The sequence below is a fragment of the Sarcophilus harrisii genome, chromosome 6 (genome assembly GCF_902635505.1).
Source record: "Sarcophilus harrisii chromosome 6, mSarHar1.11, whole genome shotgun sequence".
Classification (NCBI taxonomy): domain Eukaryota; kingdom Metazoa; phylum Chordata; class Mammalia; order Dasyuromorphia; family Dasyuridae; genus Sarcophilus; species Sarcophilus harrisii.
This window is the reverse complement of record NC_045431.1, coordinates 154,047,154-154,071,068: the sequence shown is the minus strand read 5'-3', so window position 1 is coordinate 154,071,068 and position 23,915 is coordinate 154,047,154. Positions and strand designations below refer to the sequence as shown.

General features: G+C 33.9%; 1 protein-coding gene across 2 annotated transcripts in view; it reads right to left on the bottom strand.

Moving 5' to 3' along the window:
- The window catches only part of ANTXR2 (ANTXR cell adhesion molecule 2), a 196,246-nt gene that overhangs the window by 77,899 nt on the left and 94,432 nt on the right, over positions 1–23,915 (bottom strand). Inside the window, exons 12-14 of one of the 2 annotated variants that reach the window (XM_012552052.3) lie at positions 20,948–21,043; positions 7,931–7,975; positions 7,369–7,461 (exon numbers count right to left, since the gene is read on the bottom strand). In XM_012552052.3, the coding sequence (XP_012407506.1) occupies positions 7,369–7,461; positions 7,931–7,975; positions 20,948–21,043 (234 nt within the window). Of the gene's footprint in view, positions 1–7,368; positions 7,462–7,930; positions 7,976–17,927; positions 18,341–20,947; positions 21,044–23,915 lie in introns of those variants that run through there. The other variant, XM_031944269.1, reaches the window with a different exon arrangement.

Genomic DNA, 23,915 nt, shown 5'->3' with positions numbered 1-23,915 from the left:
CTGCAAATTGGCATTATAATAGCAGTGAGATGCTTGCCAAAAAGAAGGGTTATAAAGAAATTATTGGGGAGAAGCCAGTACTAGATGAAAGTCCATAACCTCAGCTTGTGGAGTTCCTTATTATATTTTGTTCTTCAATTCATAAGTAATGCTTATGTCTTGATATTGTTTTTATTGATTTGATTTAATTTAAACTATTTTTCCAAGTGATTTATTTTCCAGATTTGAACTAATAGTTATAAGAAGGAGAATTTTGCTTTTTGATGTTTGTTTCTCTACTTCCATTTCTATTTCTACTGCAAGCAAAAAAATTGGGGGAAATATTAAATCCCTTTAGATCCTCCTCTCAAGAAGCTTAGAATTTAATGGGAGATATAATGTACAACCTAAAGTGTAATAGAGATAAAAAGAAAGTGAAAAGGTGATGAAAATGGGAGTAGAGACCAAGAAGTCAAGAAGTACAAGTATGTGGACATGAAGTACAGCCTCTAATTCAGAAATTTTGCTGGAAAACATGTTATGGACTATTGAAAGAAGAGGAATAAGAGAAGATAATGAAGTGTGAATGAAGATGAGAATAGGCAATTTTACCCAGTTAAAAATAGTCTCAATGTTCACCTATTATAACTGTACAGGAAGGGATAAAAGACACATGGAATTTCATTACTAGAAATCTTAGGAGGAGGCAGGAGAAATTTAAGTGATACCCTATTAGAAAAAACTTTACTCGTGGTGAGTAAAATCATGTACAAATGAAAACAATGATTTTTTGCCTGCAGTAGAGCTCCATCAACTTTGGAAAATTAAAGAGATAAAATATTTATTTTTGCAAGTCAAATTAAATCAATAAAAGACCAAACATGAAAACTATCCTTTGTCCTAAGATGAGAAGTTCTGTATATCTGGTTCCAAGTATACCTTGGTATACTGGGCAGAATCCTTCACAACCTCTTTCTACAATGCCTTGTAATCTATGATTAACCAGCATGGGAATAATTGATTCTACCTTCCAGAAGGAAATTTTTGCTATGGTTACTATGGTGCCACAACCAAAGAGGCTCAAGCAGATGACATGGTAAAATTTAAGTTACTAAAACAAGGGAATGATAAGAATATTGATTGACATGCTATGAGGGAGTTGGTAAAAGTGTGTGAAAACAATTCCAAATTCAGTCACTCTAAGCCTAAAGCCCCCAAGATCTAACCCCTCTGCTCAACTTGGATAATATATGCAGCTATTGGAAATCATTAACTAGCCTATTATCACAATAGAGAACCACCACTTTCAGTGGGAAAAGGGTGGGAGATTGAGGAGTAACTAAAAACAGAAGGACCATTATAACCACTTAGGCATCCTCACCTGTCAGAGCACTTTCAACTTTCTGTATACTAATTATTAAGAGTAAGGACAAAGAAATTCTCAAAGTTCCCAAGGAATTTCTGCAGTGAATACTAAATAAAGGGAGGTAAAAGATAGTTCTTTCACAGGAAGGGAGATTAAGGAAACCCTAGTAGTTTGCAAAATTCTTCACAGAATATTGTGTACCTAATGAGGGAGGCAAGTAGAAAACACTTGTCATATTCAAGTCTGCATCTGTTCCTAACGTCACATTTATTTTTGAACATATTGAAATTAAGATGTCTCTGGGATTATCAAGTTTGCAGTATTCAACAGATAGCTGGAGATGTGAGACTGGAGGTCAGCAGAGAGAAAAGTGGATCTGAGAATTATCAGCTTAGAATGAAAAGTGAATTGGTGGAAACTGATGAGTACTAATACAGAGAGGAGCAAGAGGAGGTACCAAGTCAGAAATATTTTTAAAGCACTTGGAATAGTCGTTACTAAAGCCTGGTGCAGTAAAGCAATGCTTCTTAAAACTTCTTAAACTTAAAATGGACCTATACGGGGTCACATAGCTGAATGTGAAAATTACAAAATTATGATTACCAACAAATTTGTACTTGATTTGTATATTTATTTTATATACCTATAAATCCGGAATCACATAACAATGTCTTGGGAAAAAAGGGGTCACAAGTGAAAAAAGTTGAAAAAGACTGTAATAAAGCCAAGGTAGCCTACCAGTGGGATTCTCAAGGTTCCACTGTGGGACTTTCTGAACTTTGGAGTGATCTGTTCGCTAATAGAACATCAGATGAAAACAAACACTCATCTGCTTCCTTTTAGTCCAATATAAATCTGGAGACATAACTTGAAAACCTCATACTTATAATTTCAAAGGACTTATTTGGGTCCATTTACTTAGGATTGCTATCTCACATTCTACATGATGACTCACGAAAAAGATATGATAACATTAAATTATTTATATGTTAAAAATACTACAATAAAGGACTGAAGTAATAAATAAAAAGATCGATGAGCCCTTTTCCTCCAACCCCAAAGATCCATTACCAGTTGATATTGTTCTATATCCATGGAAGTGGATATCATAGTTACATAGGTAGAATAAATACTTTTTTTTAAAAAAATCTCCTAATAATGAAATGTTCCTTATGGAATCCAAAATTGTGACATGGAAATCTTGGGGCTTTTCTGTATTTCTTTTGGCAAATTAGGGATCAATGAACTGCTTTCTCAGAAGTAAAAAGTTAATAATGTAGAATCTCTTCCATTTCCACAGAGGGGAATTTTGTTTTCCCAAGAGTTCTATTAAATTTTCAGAAGCCTTCTGCTATAGATTTGTGTGTTTTAAAATCCTTGGAGAACTAAAAGAAAGCTCCCTTCTAACAAAGAGCCACAAAATTTTTGACCTTTAAAATCTTTTTCTTATTTATTTATTTGGTGTGGGGGTAGTCTATAGGGGCTTGGAAAAATTTATGGCATAATGTTTTACACAACTTAGAAAATAAATGGTTATTCTCTTTCATGTCTCTGTGATATTAATGGGTCCTTCCACCAAAGATTATTAAAACCCATCAATGGATACACATTTTATACAGAAAGGAAAGGATTAAGTGATTTGCTGAAGGTCACTTAGCTAGTGTAGAATTGAGTCTGCAACGTAAATCTCATCATTCTCAATCAAAGATAGTAGTGAATTCTTTTATTTTAGAAAGGTAGAATAGTAGTATAGTGGCAAAAGCCTTGGTTGGGAGCAAGAGGCTCTTTCCTTAACCCTCTGTGTAAACCTTAGGGAAGACTTTTAATATCTCTGGCCATAAAAAGGTAGAAAGAAATGACTTCTGAGGTCCCTTCCAACTCTAGATCTATGAAATACTAAACATTTCTTCATCTAGTAAATATTGTGGTATACCACAATAAAAGCAATATTAAGAAGTAATCTAGTTCCCCAAATAGTTCAGGAAGTTCTTTGGTGTTCTCATTCTACACAACTACCTTCATATCATTAGATGTAAAATAAGTATTTGGTGAAGCAAGTTTAGCACCAACTTTTTATATCCTAAAAGTTAGTGGCAATGAGGAATCAGTCTTGTAGACTATTTGGTCAATGAAGATACACAGATATGCATTTGGTTAAAAGGATGATGAAGTCTTTCAATCATTCACTCAATAACCATTTATTTTCTAAGTTGTGTAAAACATTGTGCTAGAAATTTTTCCAAGACTATCCCCACATCAAACTTACCATCCATTCATTACTGTCTCCTGAATGAACTTTGTCAGGTCATACCTTTCACTGTTTCTCCTATCTATTATGAAGGAGGCCTCTGGTCCTTGCAGGCCACAATATCACCATCTGCTATGAAATCAAATTTAGAGAAGTCCTCTGAACAATTTAATCACACATCTACTTTAACAGACTTCTCTTCAATCACAGATACTTTTCCTTGATTCATTTCTCAGTGGTTAGCATATTCTTGTTCCTTCATAATATTCCTATCCCAGTGATTCTGAAATCCCTGCTGCCCAAAGGACTTCCAAAAGTATTGATCTGTCTACAGTATCCCCTTTTCAATAAACTCTAGGACCTCCCTCCCGATTACCTCCAACTGCTTGATATTTAAAACCCTTTACAAACTGACCCCTTTTTTCTTTTACAGACTTCTCAAACTTTGCTTCTCGAACCTTGTATGATCCATTGATACCAGTCTACTTACTCCATTCCTTGCATATGAAACCATCTTTCAACCTTTTGCCTTGTTTGATGTTTTCCATAAATGGAATGCTCTTCTATCTCACTTTTATCTCCTGACTTCCTTGGGCTTTTTTAAGACTCAACTCAAATCTTATCCTTTGTCAGAGATCTTTCTTGGTCCCCCTCAATGCTGGTGCCTTCCTTCTGATATTATCTCCACTCTACCCTTACTGTATTAATATAACAGTCATTTGCATTGTATCTCCCTCTAATTGTGATCTCCCTGAAGGCTAGTCACTTTCTGACTTTCTTTAAATTATCAGTGTCTGGAGTACTGTTTTTGTTTGTTCTTCATTTTCTAAGAGAATATTAAAACGATGTCTTGACTTTTGCATGATTTGGATTTAAGTGAGGCAGAATTGCACAAAGTCATCATTTTCTTCACTCTCTGAATCACTGAAGTCCACTGGCAGGACAAAAATTAAAAGATTGGCAATGGTTAGAGATGCAGTGGCATCTTGGCATTGTTGGTGGTTTGGCATAGAGTAAAACCTTAATAAATACTTGGTGACTACTGATTTGCTGACTAAAGGCTCTATATCATAAAATAACAGGTCTGTGAAAAATATTATTGTATACTATTAACCAACACACTGCTTTGTTCATTATTTCACAGTGATGTTTTGTTAGATAAAGTAACAAATTACTGTTTGAGCTTTTGAAGTAAAATCATCATTGATGGTAATTAATCATTGTACAAGTTACATTTACTTCAAATTTGTCCTATTTTAAAGAACATTTTAAAATATTTTTAAAGAGGAATTCTCTGGGGAACTTGAATTTTACATTTATAAGAATCTTGATGTGGTTAAAGACCCAAATGATTTCACGACTAACACCGTGTAGCAGGTGGCAATGTGACAAAATGCTTTTATGAGTAAAAATGAGAGAAAGAAAGAAGGAAAATAAACATTTATTAATCACTTAATATGTTCCTGGCACTGTGCTAAGTATAAAGCTGGTCTAGCTGATTGTCAGGATATATTGAATTCTCTAAGATCCCCTCCAGCTCCAAATTTTACTATGCTGCTCTTAGAAGGAAGGAAAGTCATAAAATGATTAATAACCAAAAATGGTTATTGTGTAGGATCAATAATTGTATTTAGGAATTTTTAAATGCATTTGCCTACACAAAAATTAAAAGAAAAAAATTAGAAACTCCCCCAAATTCAAGAGAAGATAATTATCTGCCTATATATGAAATATTAATAAGTGCACAGGGATGATTGCCTACTGAGTGCTACTGGATTAAATATTTTCCTTGTGATATTCTATCTCACATCAAACTGAGAAATCTATATAGTTCTACTTTATCTTTTTCAAGTTCCTTGAATTGATTCACTTATAATAAAGTCAGCATATCTGTTTTTGTTTAGATGAATGATTTTATCACTATGGGAACCCCAGGTGTAAAAATTCCCTCCACCAAATTAGATCAGTAATTTATCTATCAGTTTTAGAAAATTAACAGAGGGACTAAAAGGCTGTGACTCTAGGCAACTCTAGACTCTAAGATTCTAAGGCAACACAGATAGTATATTTCAGAAGTATAACTTCCTAACTCTGAGAATGGCCTAGAGAACAATTTCACTTTTTTTCCCTAATCTCTAACAATTTGGTCAACAAGAATCTAATAAAAGTCTTATATGTGCCAGACACTGGTACTAGGTGGTGGAGATAAAAATACAACGAATTAAATAATTCCCATTTTCATATTCTATCAATAGAGAGAGATGTATATTTCTTTTTTTTCTTTTTTTTTGAGATACATATTTCTAAGAGTGTGTGTGTGCCTGTGTATATTTATATATGTTGTACAGATTCATGGTTATTAAATACAAGTTGGACTAGTTAGTTAAAGAGAGGGTAATAGTCATTGGGGACTCAGGAAAACTTTCAAGTACAAACAGGTTGTTTAACTGTCTCTTGAAGGATGAAAGGGATTCTATAATGCAGAGACAAAGAAGGAAAGCTTTCTAGACATGGAGGATGTCCAATTTAAGGAAGACAAAGGGAAGATGGAATAAGGAAATATTTAAAGAACACTGTGAGACCAGTCAACCTGTAGTATAGAGTGCATAAAGAAATAGTAATAGTGGAAAGTGGGTAGGTAGCTAGGTGGCTCAGGGGATAGAGCACCAGCCCTGAAGTCAGGAGGACCTGAGTTCAAATCTGGCCTCAGACACTTAATGCTTCCTGGCTGTGTGACCCTGGGCAAGTCACTTAACCCTAATTGCTTTAGGGGGAAAAAAAAGAAATAATAATACATAATAAAGTTAAAAAAATAAAGTTGCAGCCAAAATTTGTGAATCCCTTTAAATTGAAAAGATATAAAATTGTATTTTATCTTAGGACTTTACTGGAATTTACTAAATAACAAGAAGAGATATGTACTTAAAGAAGATCACTGTGATAATAGAGTAAAAGAAAAGAAGGAAAACCAATTTGTAGTTGGTTGATATTGTCTGAGAAGTAAGGAGGGTCTACATTAAACTTATGATTGAGTTGGGGGTCTGATGTAATAGACTTTTTGAATATATGCAGAGCAAGATTTGGCAATCAAATGAATAGGTGGCATAAAAGAGAGTAAAGAGGTAAGGATAATTCTTAGCTTATCAACAAAGGAGACTAGAAGAATAATGGTTTCTTTGACATGTTGAAGTTTGGAAGGGTAAGTGTTGGAGGAAAACTTATAACTTGTTTTAACCATAGTAAATTTCAGCACATAATAGTACCTGGGACATAAGTACTTGAGGATGTTTGTTAACTGATACACTATACTAGCTATCTCTACATATTTTATTTAATAACACTCATAACAGAAAAGTCCCATGCCTTGAATTTTCTTAAAATAAATATGACCTTGTCTCATACTTAAATGGGGAAGAATATTTGCATCCCCATTTCTCTCTTTGAGCACCATTACAGTTATAGGATCCTTCAATATCTTATCAATGTCCCTTTTTCCAAAGAATCCCCTTCGTCAGAGCAGAAGAGTCCTGATACCATAGGGTCATTTCTCCTGAAGAAATTTTGTTCTGTTTTGGTCCTTGATTAGCAATGCTCTTCTTCTAATAATAAAATTAATTCCTTCATAAAGAATAAAACTAATACAGTGATACCAAAGACAAAAGTAAATTAGAAGGATAGTTTTCAAATATTTTTTCCCCACAAACATGTTACAGGTTACCTATGTTTTATTTGTGTGTGAGTGTGTGTTTATGTGTGTGTTTTAAATAGTACAAACCTCCATTCTTTTAATTCCTCCAACTCCTCGACCTCCATAATAGGAAGCATCTACTGTTGGCCATTTTTTGTTAGGTAGTGGTTCTTCTTCTTCCTAAGTACATACATATTAAAGAAAAATAATTATTTAATTACCTATAATAAAGTTTTACAAAAGTTTATTCACACATTCAGTCCAATATGATATGAACATCTAACAGGTAAATATGTGTGTATGAATATATATATATATATATACATATTTTACACATACATATATACTTATACACATACATGAAGTATGCATTTATGTGTGTATGTGTGTGTATTTATGTCAGAATCAGAGTAGATCTGTGCTGACATTTTATTAGTTAAGAGAACAACTGAATGAGCAAAATCCCACTACTAATGCATAGCTTCTGCAACTTACAATCATGAGAGTTGCCTAGGGCACTGAGATAAATATAATTGAGTTATCAAAACAAAATTGGAGTATAATGTATATGAATACCAGGCATAATATATACAATTGTATAAATTAATCAATGGCATAAAATCATATAAAATAACCATTAACTCCATACCTCTTTGGGTGGCGGTGGTGGTGGTGGAGGAGGATCTTTGATAACCTGTGATAAGAACATCAGATAGAAAGCTTAAGTAAAATGGTAATATAAGCATAAATGCTCAGATCTAACTGCAGATTTTGCCGGTAAAAGCCTTCTGTTATGACTCATCTATGTTTGTTCATTAATGATAATTACAGATGTCAGCTCCCTTGGCTATTGATCACTAAGATCATGTAGAAGTCAACACTCTATTTTCCTTTGGCTTTTACCATCAATCAAAATCAACTTGTTGACAATGACTCTTTGGGACAAGTATTAAAAAAGCTAGTAGCCCTTTTTAAATAATTAATTGAATATAGTTTGCTATTCATCTCCATTCATGAAATCATATGTAGCTAATTGTCAAAAGAAAGCAGAAACACAGCCTAAAGCCTAAACTGGGCTGTCTTTTCCTACAACTTCAATGCTAAAATGCTGGAAAATTCCTTATCCAGTGACAAGTGTGAAGTAGCTTTAGGAATTCTTATGCCCTTCCCTAGCTATTTATTCAATCTACTTTACCAAGTCCTAATATTTTGGGACTTAGAATTTAAATTTTATCTCCTTAAATGAGTATTACATAGATTGCTTTATATCACAGGTTATTATTATTTTTTAATTACAGGAGTTTTGAGTTTTTCATGTTTCTGTGAATTCAATAGAAGAATGTATTGAGAGCAATAGTTTTGATTTATCTGAACTGCTAACATTTTCTTTTCCCTTAAATACTACAAATAAAAAAAAAACAACAAAGAATATAAACAAATGAACTTATGTAGAACTCAGTAGATAGAGGTTTAGCTTAATGACAATCTATATATAAGATTTTGAATCCTTTATTATTATATTTTCTGTATATATATATATATATATATATATGTAAATATATATTTGTAAAACATATAATGTGTTTTATATATAAGCAGGGGTCCTCAAACTTTTTAAATAGGGAGCCAGTTCACTGTCCCTAAGACTGTTGGAGGGCCGGACTATAGTAAAAACAAAAACTTTGTTTTGTGGGCCTTTAAATAAAGAAACTTCATAGCCTTGGATGAGGGGATAATCGTCCTCAGCTGCCGCATCTGACCTGCGGGCCATAATTTGAGGACCCCTGCCTGGTAAGGGTTTGGGCACAGGGTGTTGATGCTGTTTTTCCTGGACAGATTTGACTCTTTACTACTTCCATTTCTTTTTAAGGTTATTGTCTAGTCAGACAAAAACAATCTAATAATCCCTGAACAAATACTCATACTATAGCTATCATGCTGTGGTTCAGTGAAAAGAGCATCAGACATGGAGTTAAGAAGCCTTCAGTTCAAATTCAGTCTCAGACACTTTCAAGCTAGGCAGGACAAGCCAGGGCAATTCACTTAACTGCTTCTTGTCTTAGCTTTTTCGGCTGTCAGATGGAGAGGATAGTAGCATTGACTTCCCAGAGCTGTTGTGAGGATCAAATGAGATAATACTTGTGAAGTGCTTAGCATAGTGCCTGGCACATAGTAGGTACCACACAAAATGTTTCCTTCTCCTTTCCCCCCCCTCCCAATCTTCTTTCTCCCAGATTCATCACCCCTAGATCTGTATATTGATGACTCAAAATTCTTCCCCATTCCGGAATATTTTCTAGTTTGAAACCTCACTTCACAAACTGCATTTCCCAGGACAAAAAATAATATTCTAGATATGGTCTATACCGAGTACATCAGGACTATCGTGTTTTTCCTTTCCAAAAGCGATGTCTCTCTTATAGTTACTTAGATTGTATTCACTTTTGGATACCATATTCCACTGATTCATCATGTTTGCTTTTCAGTCCACTAATATCTCCAGGTGTTTTTTCAAATGAATTCCTGTCTAGTCATGTTTCTCCTATCTTGTGCTTATGAGAAGCATTTTTTTTAACCTAAGTGTAAGACTTGGACTTATTTTTACTCCATTACCATTAAGTCTCATCTTACTAGTTCAGTTCAATGTACAGGCCTGTCAAGATTCTTTCAAATTTTATAAAACAAGATTTCATGAGACTGTTCACTCAGTTTCCTCAGAAACACAAGTCATGAAAAGACTAGAAAAAACTTTTAAATTGGGTGAAAGACAAAAATGCGTAAGATTATTGCAGCAAAAATGGAAATGGATTCAGTCTTGCAAACTGTTGTCACATTTACTTTACAAATGAAGTAATAATCCATTTATCAATCTGTACCTTTAGTGCTGACCTCTACCCTTTTACTTCATTGCTTATACATCTACTTTGTAGCCATTCCAATTTGGATATCATGTTTTTACATCAAAGTAATAAATATGTTCAAAAATAACTTCATTATTTTTTATTGCAAAAGTTCTCCTCCAGATACCTGCCAATGGCACCATTTACCCAGCCTCTATAATTAACTTTAATTTTTCCTTGCTTTTAATCTTCTTTTAAAATCTTACATTTTTCTAGTCTTTTTATGCTTTGCCTCCCCTCCCCAACACACACACATACACACACACACTCTTTCATTTAATCATGCTAATCTCCTTGATGTTTTTCTAAAAAACCACTCTATTTCTGGACTCTCAACATTTTCTCCGACTATTCCTCATACCCAGAATGCTTTCTCTTCTCATTTTTTCCTCCTTTCTTTGACTTCTTTCAAACTTCAGATAAAAATCTTAACTTTTAAAGGAAGCTCTTCCTGATTTTCCTGTAATTTGAATGCATTCTCTGCTATTATCTCTAATTTATCACACATGTAGCTGCTTGCACATAGTTATTTGCATGAAGTCTCCCCCATTAGACTGTGAGATCCCTGAAAACAGGAATTGCCTTTTACTTTCTGTTGTTTCTCTAGCATTAAGAACAGTGACTAATATTGTCCTTAATAATAGTTGATTGTTATATTTCATTTTCAAAGAGGACCAAAATGATATCATTATGTTAGAGTCAAGTTATACTGTGCTCAGAAGGCTCTACCACAGTATTTCCTATGAGCATTTGAGTTGGATTCTCTAACTTCAACTTCATGCATCTCAAGTTTCTTTTGGGCTAATTCAATTCTATTTTGCTCAGAGAGCACAGTACTCTTTCTGGAGATCTCTCCCCTATTTGATAAAGACTAAAAGGTCAGGACCATAGGCCAACAACATCAGGGAGTAGCTCAAGGAACCTCATCCTCACCTGTAGCAGAAGATAACTAGATGAATATCCAGGAAGCTAGGAACTGATAGGAGGCAAGGCTAGACAATTCCTCCAGAAGATGGGGCCTAGTTTTAGCTACAAAACTGAGGATCAAGCAGGGTCTATTCTTTTCTATACTATACTACACTTTACTATACTATAGGATATACCATTATATCCTGGACTATGAGACCTTTAGAAAGCCACAATCAAAGTTCCTTTCAGAAAGTATTATTATCACTCTATGCTCATCTAACATGATAGGCACCAAGTATCCTCCCATTACTACTTTAGTACCATTTTGAGTTGTCAGCTGCCTCAATCTCCTGCTCAAATTTCATCAGTTAATCTTTCCAGGCACATAATATGAAGGGATATCCAAAAATTAAGGTAGGCTACTTATGTATCTAAAGTAAGTGGGAGGGAGGAGGAAAGGTCATAGGGAAGAACCAAAATCCAACCCACTTCAACAAACCTATCTCTTTTTTTAAAGTTACCCTTTTTTGTTGGCTCTCACTGAAGTATTGCTGTAGAGGGGATTTATTATAATGGGGTCTTATGTGTAGGATGCCCCATTTAATCCATCTAAACGAAGACAAAGGGAAATCCCCATTGTGGTACTGTAATTAGCTCAGGTGGAAAAGCAAATTTTCCTAACCTATTGAAAATGGTAGAACTCTGAAAATGCCAAAAAATTTGAGTTGACCTCATTTGACTATAACTTTATTATAATTCATTAATTTACTGCCTTAATATCTCCTACAATCTTCCTAAATTCTTGGAGGTTAAAAATTTTCCTATCTTTTGACTCCCTAGGGAGGAAGACATTTAGCTGGAAGAGGATAAAAGGAGAGGAAGAAGCTGGGAATACTAAAAGGATAAACCTTTTTATTATCTATTCAGTTTCCAAAGCTCTTCATAAGTCCTGTTCCTATTTTTTTCCCTTTCTAGCCTTAGTCTCAGTAAAAGTTGCAATTGGACACAACACTTTCAGAATTCTGGATTGTGGGAGTAGACTACCAACTCTGGTTGGGGTGAGATCAAAAGGAAGACCTTTTGTCTGGGATTCTGAATTGGAACAAAAAAAATTGTTCATTGGAGTTGAGAATACTGAGGAATTGAGAGCTGAAGGTACTTGGCAGAACATTAACATGGATGCTGAAGTCTTCTACACGGATGATAGGAGGAGCAAAAAGTCTTTGAGCCAGGCACTGCATTCACTGATAGAGGAAGAAGAATTTTCTGGTTGTGGCCAGTAGATAAGAGTCATAAGAATGTGAGTTTGGGTGATAAATTTGGACAGAATGAATCACAAAGGGAGGAAGGGCTGCTTAGTGATGGCAGAAAAAGTATTTGTCTGAAAGAGGGGAAACAGAAATATACTGATTCCCTCTCTGAAAATAATGAATTAGAGTGGAAAAAATAGTCAGGGATATAGTCTCATTTCTGTGGATTAAAGTCTTATGAGGGCCAGAAGATAGAAAGAGCATGACAGAAAGAGGCTTAAAAGTAAATAATTCCAGAAAGCACAGTGGAAGGAATGAACAGATACAAACTGGGACAGTGAAGAAAGAGAAGTTTAAGATGAATTAAGATGAAAGAAGAGTAGTAGGGTTTGAAGGAGGCTTGTTTGTTCTTCAGGAGTTTGGGATTCAGTATCACAAGGCACTGGGAAAGTAGAAAAAGAAGGATGCTCTCATCAGAGTTAGCTTTCCATTGGATAAGCCTGACTCAGAATTGAAGGACCTGATCTGAATCCCAATTCTAATGTTTCTGGCTCTGCTGATCCAAAACTCAAGTCACATGATTAACCTCTTTGACCTTACTTTCATTATCTGTAAAACATAGAGATCAAAAAAACTGATTCAGAAGAAAGTGAAATTTCAGTACTAAACTCTGAGGAATAATTAAAAGAAAAAATCAGTAAGAATGTTACTGTTATATTACAGAGTAATATAAGGACACCGGTAATTCTAAAATACATGTATTCATATGTACTATAATTTATGAGAATTTGGAGATTTTAAAAGGCATAATATTGCAACACTGCCAGTATTTTTTTTCTACTTAGCATACTTCAGTGTTGCATTGAAGATTCTGGAAAATACTTCCACCACTTTATAAACCATATGTAGAGTTTGATTCTTCTCCAATTTTTTTTTTTTTGTTGTTATCATCATCAGGGAGAATCACATCTCATCTACTTAGCTGAAAAAATGAAGATTTCAGTTTGGAGGAGTGCCGATTTCTTTTAAAAAAAAAGTTGCTTCAGGCAACAGTCCTTTTGATCTGCTCATTAACACTTTTCAAATGTTCGAGTGATGTGGGCATTCTTTGCGCTAGAAAATGTCAGCACTCGAGCCTGGAGCCAGCTTGATGCAATCATATGTTCTGATATTGGGAGAAGAGTGAAAAGAACTGTCAACAGTGAACTGCCTTAGAGGAAAAAAAATAATAACGATACTCTACAAGGAGTACAGATGAAGTAGGATTTCAGGATTGATTCTTGCCAGTAACTAAAAAGACTGCCCAAGCCATCAGCAAGTGTTGTAAGCCAATAAAACAGCTATCTCTGCATGCACATAAAATTGTTAAAAAATATTACCCTCCTTTTTTCTCTTTTTCTTTTGGTAAATTGTATTTCATTTTTCCAATTACATATAAAGAAAGTTTTCAACATTCATTTTTAATAAAATTTTTCATTTCAAATTTTTTCTCCCTCCCTTCTTCCTACTACTTCCTCTTCCTAAGACAGCAAACAATCTGATATGTTATACTTGTGCAATCATATAAATATTTCCATATTGTTGTTGTTTGTCTTTCATTCTCAGAGGACCATGACACAATTTGAAATGTGAGTGAGAGATTTAAGTGAAGATGAGTTATGCAAAGTCACCGACTTCCCATCTCCTCCAGAAATCTGAGTCAAGTGGCAAGGTATAGATCAGGACAACTGAGATGTCCCTGGTCTTTCTACATTAGTCATGATGTGAAAGAAAAAAAAAAATAGAAGGAAAAAGCCACCAAAAAATGAAGTGAGACTGATAATATGCTTCAATCTACATTCAGACTCCATAGTTCTTTCTCTGGATATGGATAGCATTTTCCACCATAAATCTTTGGAAATGTCTTAAATAATTATATTTCTGAGAAGAGTTAAGTTAATCATAGTTGACCATCACATAATGCTACTATGTACTATTCTTGTTCTGCTTACTTCTTTCATCATCCTTTCATGTATGTTTTTCCAAGATTTTCTGAAATTTGCTTGCTTATTATTTCTTCTGGCCTAATACCACAACTTGTACAGCCATTTCCCAATTTATAGGCATCCCCTCAATTTCCATTTCTTTGCTACCACAAAAAGAGATGCTATAAATATTTTTGTACATATAGAGCCTTTTCCCTTTTTAATGATATCTTTGGGATCCAAATCTAGAGGTAGTATTGCTTGATAAAAGGGTATAAACCCTTTGGTCATTGTTCCAAATTGTTCTCCAGAATAGTTAGATCACAATTGCACCAACAATGCTAAGTGTCCCAATTTTCCCAACATTTATCATTTTCCTTTCTGTCACATTATCCAATCTGATAGATGTGAGGGTGGTACTTCAAAGTTGCTTTAAATTGTATTTCTCTAATCAATAGTGATTTAGAGATTTTTTTTTCATATGCCTATTAGGTAGCTTTAATTTATTCATCTGAAAACTGCCTGTTCCTATTCTTTGACGACTGATCAACTGGAGAATGATTTATATTCTTACAAATTTGACTCAGTTCTCTATATACTTGAGAAATGATGCTTTTATCAAAAATGCTGGCTGTAAAAAATGTTTCTAATCTTTCTGCTGTCCTAACCTTGGTTGTATTGGTTTTGTTTATATAAAACCTTTTTATTTTAATGTAATCAAAATTATTCTCTATGTATTTCATAATGTTCCCTATCTCTTGTTTGGTCATAAATCCTTCCCTTCTTCATAAATCTGACAGGCCAACTATTTCTTGCTTTCTTAAACTGCTTATACTATCACCTTTTATATCTAAATCATATACTCATTTTGACCTTATTTGGATATGGGGAAGTAAGATGTTGGGGTATGCCTAGTTTCTACTACACTATTTTCCAATTTTTCCATCAGTTTTTGTCAAATAATGAGTACTGATCCCAGAAGCTGACATCTCTGAATGTATCAAAATGCAGATGATCATAATCACTTGCTTTATGTTTCATATATCTAATCTATTTTACTGATCTACTACTCTATTTCTTAGTCAGTACCAAATAGTTGGTGTTGCTTTATAACATAGTTTTAGATCTGACACAGGTAGGCCACCTTACTTTGCTTTTATTTTTCCATTAATTCCCTTGATATTCCTGATCTTTTGTCCTCCCAGATAATTTTTAAATTATTTTTTCCAGCTCTATAAATTAATTTTTGGTATTTTGATTGGTATGGCACTGAATATATAAATTAGTTTAGGTAGGATTGTAATTTTTATTATGTTAACTCAGCTTACTCATGAGTAATTGGTATTTTTCCACTTGTTTAGATCATATTTATTCATAGGAAAATAAGTTGTAATTGTGTTCATATAGTTTCTGGGTTCATCTTTTCAAGTAGATTCCCAAATACTTTATACAGTCTATGATTATTTTAAGTGGAATTTATTTTTCTATCTCTTTTTACTGAGTTTTGTTGGTAATATACAGAAATGCTCATGATTTGTGGGTTTATTTTATATCCTTTTTAAGAAAATTTGTATTTTGAAGAGGAATAAAACTATATCAGCAAAAAAAATCCCTAATGATCAATACTTAGAAACTGCAGTTTTTTCCTGAATAAAATGAAATTTAATGTTTTTAAGACCAAAGTAAGCATGAGATATCTCATATTCTCCCTTTTCTTTGTTATATCTTTAAAGAAATAAATCATTTATACTTCTTTCTCAGGAAAAATACTGACTGATTCCTTTAAAATATCTCATAGGGATTGGAAAATAAATCATAAAAATACATTATAATGAGTTACAGTTTCTGTAGTCAAAACAAACTAGGATAGAGAGTAGTTTGGTGCTCTGTTTAGTTTAAATGAGTGCTTGGAAGTTAGCAACATGGAAGCAATAGGTCCTAAGATAACACTCTATTTCAAGAAGTAACAGAACATAAATTATTTTAATTAACGGTGCAAAGACAGCATATTAAAAATTAAAATACTTAGGTTTTATTGCTCATTCAGAAAATCAGGCTGATTTCTATATAACTCAATAAAGGCACCATAAGCCCTCTTCAACAATAAAAGGAAGTGCAATGTAGAATCATTATTACTATTTGGAAAGCGCAGCACAGCTGTTGCTGGCCAAGGAAATGATTCTATAAAGCCATGATGAGATAGCTCCTCCTGTGAAATCTCTATTTAAAATGAGTAAATTCAGTTTCAGAACAACAACTTTTAGAATGATCTCTCAAATTAAAATTTATTGTATATGTAATACCTAAAATTCTCTGAGCATGAAGAAATGACTGATTTTTGCTAAAGAATGAGGGACCCAAAGAAAATAAATTAGAGAAAAGTGACTCTATCACTTCTAACACGCTTAAGAAGCATGGTTCAGAAGAATCTATGATTTGGAGTCAGAAAATTTTGGTTTCAATCTTAGCTCTGGCATTTATTACCTATACAATAAAGAACACATCAGGCAACATCTCTGAGCCTCAGTTTCTTAAACTGTAATAGAAGGGAGCTGAAGTTCTGAACTCGTGTTTCTTTGAAGCTATTTAGTCAAACGTGAATGAGAATTAAGAACAAAACACATACTGATAAGTTACTATGTGCCAAGAATTGCACTAAGTACAGGGGATAAAATTGGTAAAAGTAAACAGTCTCACTCTCAAAGAATTCACATTCTAATTGGGGGAGAAAACATAAGAGAATACTTAGCTATATGGTATATAGATAGAGGACCACAAGTCTTACTAAGTAAATCTGTGGGTCTAATTGCTTGACTCAGAGATGCTTGGGTTATTTAATTCATTGAGAGGACAGGGTTAAGAGAATGTAATGCATATAGGCAGGGTAGATAGCAGAGCTTGTCGCCCCTATTTTTCATCCAAAGAATTCACTTTCATTCAAAAACTGCAAACAGACAAATAGTAGAGGAAGATAACAGCTCTTCCTTCAGGATAGGTTATGAGATAGCTTAGGTTAAGGGGTTAAAGAGGTTTAATGGTTAAAGGGATCAAAGATTAAGGCGGTGAGGAGAATGGGAGGAGGAATGGCCGAGAAGGTAAGATAATCCATATGGAGACAGCTCTTCTGGACACCTAGTCAAAAAACTAAATATTAATTCATTTTACTCCTTTCACAGTCTTTCCCTTTACTTTGAATTCCTTGCCTCTTTGGCCACTCCCCAACTGTATTTTATATCTGCCATTGGCCTTTTCTGTTCATATTCATGTGCTGTAAAAGACCACTGAATAAAATTTCTATCTGGCCAATAATGAAGTTATGTTATTGAATTTCAACAGGACCCTCAATGCCTCACAGCACACCATCTATTCTTACCTGATAGATGTCACACTCTCAATAGTAACTAGTCCAAAACTCTTCTCTATTAAAAGTTACCTACATCACCTTTTCTCTCCTTCCCTTCAGCAGAAGATCTCATTTCAAATACAATTTATCTCTTCCATATAACAAAATCCCTCTATATCATTCACTATCCTTTCTTCCTTTGATCCTTTTCTTTCTTATTTTTCCATCTTTCTTTCTTTCATCTTCTTTCCTTTTTAAATCTAAACTTTAAAAATCATGAACTCATATTTAAGTATTACAAGTAGGACATAAACTGTATATGAAACAGGTCAAATTTTTTAAAAATATATAATTAATACTTATCTTATGTTTGCTTCTAAACTTCTTTCTAGTCTCTTCTGTTAAATTTAGAATATATATTTCCCTCTTTCTTTATGACATTAGTACAGCTATCTTCTCCAAGTCTCATACAATTTTAAAAAGAGGTGGGGGGAACTCTTTTATAATGAATAAGCAAAATTAAGTAAAATAAATCAATACAGTCATCATGTCTAAAAATGTATCTTTTTCTGCACCTTGAATCCCTTTCTTCTTTGTCAGAAGATGGGTAACATGCTTCATCACAGGTCTTCTAGATTCTTTATTGGTCACTGCTTTGATCAGAATTCTTGAGTCTTTCAAAGTTGTTTTTCTCTGCAATGTTTTTATTGTATAAATTATTATCCTGGTTCTGCTCATTTCAATCTGCATCAATTCATACATGTTTCCCCAAATTTATATGAAATTATTTTTTAAATTTTTTCTTTGAGCATATTTCCCAAATCTCATCTCCTATATTCTGGTTATTAGAAAAAGGAATGTCTTGCCTATATCCTTGCCAAAAGAAAAGCTTCTATCTGTGCCCTTAATTCTATCTCTTCCCATATTTTCCTGTAGCTTGCTCCCTTTAACCATTTTCCCCACTATGATTCTCACTCAGCATCTCCTTATCTACTGGTTTCTTCTTTGTCGCCTAAAAATACTTCTAGGTATCCCCTATTTTTAATTCAATAAATCAAAGTGATATTTTAAAAAATGAATATAAAATACAATAACCTTCATTTGATCATGTTATACTATCATATAATCAATCAATGGCTTCCCTTCAAAGTCCAAACTCCCAAAAGAAGTCATTTATATATCTTTTTTGAAGCACCCCAAATATGAGGAAAAGTAAGTTCTTATCCCTTCTGTAGAACATTCCTTTCACCCCCTACTTCTCCCTTTCCTCTCTTTTCAAAATAAATAGAATAAATTCTCATCTATGACTTATATGTCTTTCTTTATTCTCTCTATGACCCTTGAAGAGAATGAAATTCTGAAAGTGTCCTTGCTTTTTTCCTTCCAATTAAAATTTAAACATTTAAACATAATTTATCTCCTTCCAAATGTTTGTTTTCTCCTTTGTTTACATTTCAAAAATTTAAGTCAATTCAGATTTTTTCATTAGGACTACTGAAATTCCTCTATTCTATTTAAGGTCTCCATGATTTTCTCCTTGTACTGTAGTCAACTGAGGGCTGACTAATCTCTGAAACATCTCAGGCAGGATACTGGCAATTATATCTCTTGCTTGGCCCCAATTCATATACAAAGCACTCAACTTCTCTTTACTTTCTTTTTGCACAAGGATATAGGGAATGGAGTTTGTTCCCTTCTGTACTAAAAACTACAAGGTCTATTTACTTAAGATCACATTGCTTCTGATCCCTTTAACAGAGTTCACAAAGGTTTCTAATCATCTTAATTGGTGGATGAATGAATGAAAACTTACCTATTCCACTATCTCTATCAGAGATACACTGTTCCTGTTTCTGCTCTTTGAGGACAAGCAGAAAAAGTATCATCTCCTTTTTCCATTAGACAGTTCTTCAAATACTTGAAGACAGTTTTCATAGTCTATCTAAATATGGCCATTTCCTTACCCAAATCCTCACCTGACAAAGACTCAAATCTCCACAAAATGTTGGCTGCTCTCCTCTGCATATTCTCTGGCTTAACAATGTCCTTTTAAGCAGCAGTGCGCAGAAGTCTGACATTAATGACATTTTTGAACACTACAGTCATTGAATGGTGATCTTTGAAAAGCAGGAAACCCACAGCGAGACAACATGATTTATTAGGGTCTTATCTTTATAAGGGTAGGGTATCCGAACACCTGTTATTCCTTCTTATAAGAATTTCAGAACTCTACTCAAGAGACCTGGGACAGGAAACTGCTTGAATATGAAACAGTAACACAGGAAATGGACTAATTCAGGATGTTTACTATCTCTACTATAACTGTTTCTATTCTGCAGCTCTGACATAGTTAAAACTATTAGTAATTGAATAAGAACTATAAAATTTGCCTTATGAAACCATATAAAATTATTGAAATCCAGAGTGGAGTTTTTAAAAGGATAATTTAAAAAAAGTACAAATCTCAGACCAGTCATCAAAAGTAATAGAAAGATGATCTACTATGGAGCATTGCATGGTGTTCTGGGTTTTACTCAATAAACATTTTCCCCTAAATTTAGAAGTAGGAAGGCTCTGAAGGAGTGTTTTTATATGAAATCATTTACATACTGGTATTTATAGAAACAAAGAAGAATCCAAAAAAGATTGTTTGGATACTTCTGAAAAAAAAACGTTTTTCATCTTTTTCTTCTCTTTTTACTTAGCATAGAATACTTGCATGAAAAGTACTTAAATGATGCAAAGTGAAGTTCTCCCCTAAGACTTTCACAGATACTTTCATACTCCTATATCATATCTGCAAGTTTTTTAGATACTCTTGACAACTCCATGGTATAATTGTAAGATTCCTTTTAAATATGAAAGTGATCCTGTAACACCAAACATACTTAACTGGTTAAAGAGAAAACAAAGAACTCATAAACTTTCAATAATAATATTGAGCAGATTATCAACTTCTGCTAAAGAAACCTGACATAATCTCATTTCTTTTCATTTCTAATTTTTCTTGTACAGAATCTATTGAGAACTCCTTCCAACCTTATCCTTCCCTCACCTACAAAATTTTCAAAATCAAGTGATCTAGGAAATTTGGTCATTGACATTTCTTGACACATAGAGGTGTTAACAACCAACTTAACCAATTATAATAATGACTAAGAAAACTAACAGGTTCTTTCCTGTTGGTCTTTTTGAAAACCTTTCAATAATTTCCTCTTAGTTCATATTTTCAGATCTTTTTTTCTTAAAAAAAAATCGACAGCAAGAACAACCTGATGTTTTTGATGTCTTCTTACTCACCACTTTGCAGCAAAGGGGCCAGAACCACCACATTAAGCCGATGCCCACTAGAAGTAGTAGCACCAAAATTGCAATGACAGCTGCAATTCCATTGGACTGCAAGAGAAAAGTCAATGTTCAGCAAAACAGTAATCCAAATCCCAAGCATAGATCTGTTTTAAATGAAGCAGGAAAGTGCAATGCAAAAGTATAATCATCTCCAAACTTTATTTTTAGCTTTTTGCTTCTTACCTTTCAATCCTTTCTTCCCCCCCTACCATATTTCCATCCCTTTTCTTCCCCTAGATATGTACTTAAGGTACAGTGTTTCATATCTTATACACTATTCAAAGCTCACCAAAGAAGATCATATGATGAACTGAGATTTTGTACCCTGACTCCAAACGCAATACTAGTATAAGAAATGGCCTAAGATTTGGGAAGAAGAGAATAAATCCCATACTGGACATATACCAATTATGTGATCCTCAACAAGCAGCAATCTCTCATTTATGAGACCAGTGGTATCCAACTTAAATGGAAAAAGATCCTTACCAGATGTTTATTGTCTTAGAAAACCACAAATTAGCATTATTTATGTCATTTTTATGCTTATTTTGTTAAAAAAAAAATTCCCAATTACATATAATCTGGTTCCAGACTCACTCAGACATGTTGAAAGTTTGACAGCTCTGATCTAGACAATTTTTTAAAGAATATAAATTTCAGGGAAAGTACCAATCTGCTTGACAAATAAGAAAACCTCATTGAGGATTTACTTATGTCAGTTACATCAGAGGATCAATACCTACCCTAAAATTAAAACTTTTTGAAGCTTCAAAGAGTTTTTCTAAGTTCTATTATTTTTATGGTTAATATAACTTTTTATATTATATGTTTTGCTAAACTTTCTCAGCCCTTCGCTTTCTGCATGTAGTTGTAATTATATTTTAGTCTATCTTCATGAAGAATTCTTATACTGCTTTGCTTTTTCTTAAACACAAGAATTTTGTAAAATAACAATAAAAAAGCCAGAAAGCCTGAAAGACTACTTACTAAATATAAACTGAATGTCCATTCTAAGAACAACAGAAATCTAAAGAATTTGTCAAAACTATCAAGAGATAAAATATCTTAAGAATACATAAAGATTCAAGAACTCAAAGACATACATGTTGAATACCATTCTATGACAAAATTTATTACTGACATTAGCAAAGCCAATTTGAAGAAGGGACCCCGAAACTCTAAAACTCCTTGAAGGAGAAAATCTCCTTCAATTCTGCCTCAGTGAGGGACCCCACCCAAGAGAAACAAGACAGTTTCCTTCTGTTATCTTCTATTGAATTATATTAAAATTCCAGCTCAAGCTGAAACCCAGCTAGTAGATGAGCCAACTTGGGACTCCACCCATTAGCCCCCTTCAGCTTGTAGCTAAAGCTCCTATTATAAAAGAGCCAAACTAAAATCCTCTCTTTGCAGAGGTTCTAAACATGCCATGCTATTCCATGCTAGGCTATGCCATGCTGTGCCAAGGAAACCTCTGCCCCCTGGAATAATATTCTCTTCCAGTGCTATCCTCTCTTTACCCTCACTTATTTCCCTAATGAGACTTTATGCCTCTCTGTCAGGATTTCTAATATTACTTCCCAATAATAATTCCCTATAATAAACCTTTTATCAATCTAGGTTTTCGGGTTTGTAAATCCTTTACAGAAAATCTGCTCCGGCAGAAGGGAATTCCCTAAAACTCCCCTACCCATATGCCAAATCCAAAGGGGGACGTGTAGCGGAGCCAAACCTTTCCATTTGGTTTCCTGAACCATCCTGCCACTGGATCTTATCATTTAACTCCCTAACCACCAGAAACCCTAATCTCATTTTTGTTCCCTAAAATCGAGATCTTATCATTTGGTTCCCTACTAAAGGGAACTTCAAAACCTAAACCTCATGATATTGTTGGTTCCCATACTGGGAGCCCCCAAAACTAGACTTCACCTCATCATATTTTGGTTCCTTGACTCATCAACCTCCTCATATTCTTCAGTGCTTCATTTACACAATACAACCAATAGTAAAAACTTAAATGTTTGTGGAATTGTATTGTATTGAACATTTAAATATATAATGTTTTTTCCCACTTCCTAAATGGAGTTGTCAAAACTGAAACCACAATAAAGATTTTTAAATCTTGCAAAATATTTGCATTTCCTCTCTTTTGAATATTCAAACTTCATACACTAATAAGGAAATTAAATCTAAGAACCTAACTCTGCTAAAACTTTTAGAAGGTAATTTTATCTTCTAGGCATAAGCCAATGATTTACTTAAAAATATGTTGAAATGTAGGAGAAAATAGAATCTGTAGGGCCTGGTAATGAAAAATAGACATAAATCATGGCTAACAACCTCTTGTATATATACATTCAAAAACAGAAGTCAAAATGTAATGCTGGAGAAACTGAGGCAAGATAGAGATTAGAGAGTATTTAAAAATTTATTTAAATGGGAGAGATTTACTGGGACCAAATGGATCCATGGTTTGGTCCCGGGCTGAATGACACTATCATCTCCAAGAATCCAGCAAACAATGTGAATTCTCAATAACATATATACACGTGGCTCAGACTCAGGGGATAGACTGAGGCAGGGACAAAGTCAGAGTGCTGACAACAGGAATGGGCTCTGACAGGGTGGGGTGAGCCACTGGAAGGGGGATGATATAGCAGGGGAAGACTTCTAAAAATGGGAGAGGCATCTTGATAAAATGGTATCTGATATTCTGATAGCTTGGGATGTGAGAGGCATTCTGATATTCTAAAACATAGGATCTTTTATCCTTATCAAATATTCTGATTAAGAGGGAGGGTTGGTTTTGCAGGATTGAGCAGAACAACTGTAAACTGAGGCAGAACAATTAGGTAATCTGAGTCAGGATAATTAGGGAAACTGAGTTAAGACAATAAAAGAGAACTGTGGCATAACAAAC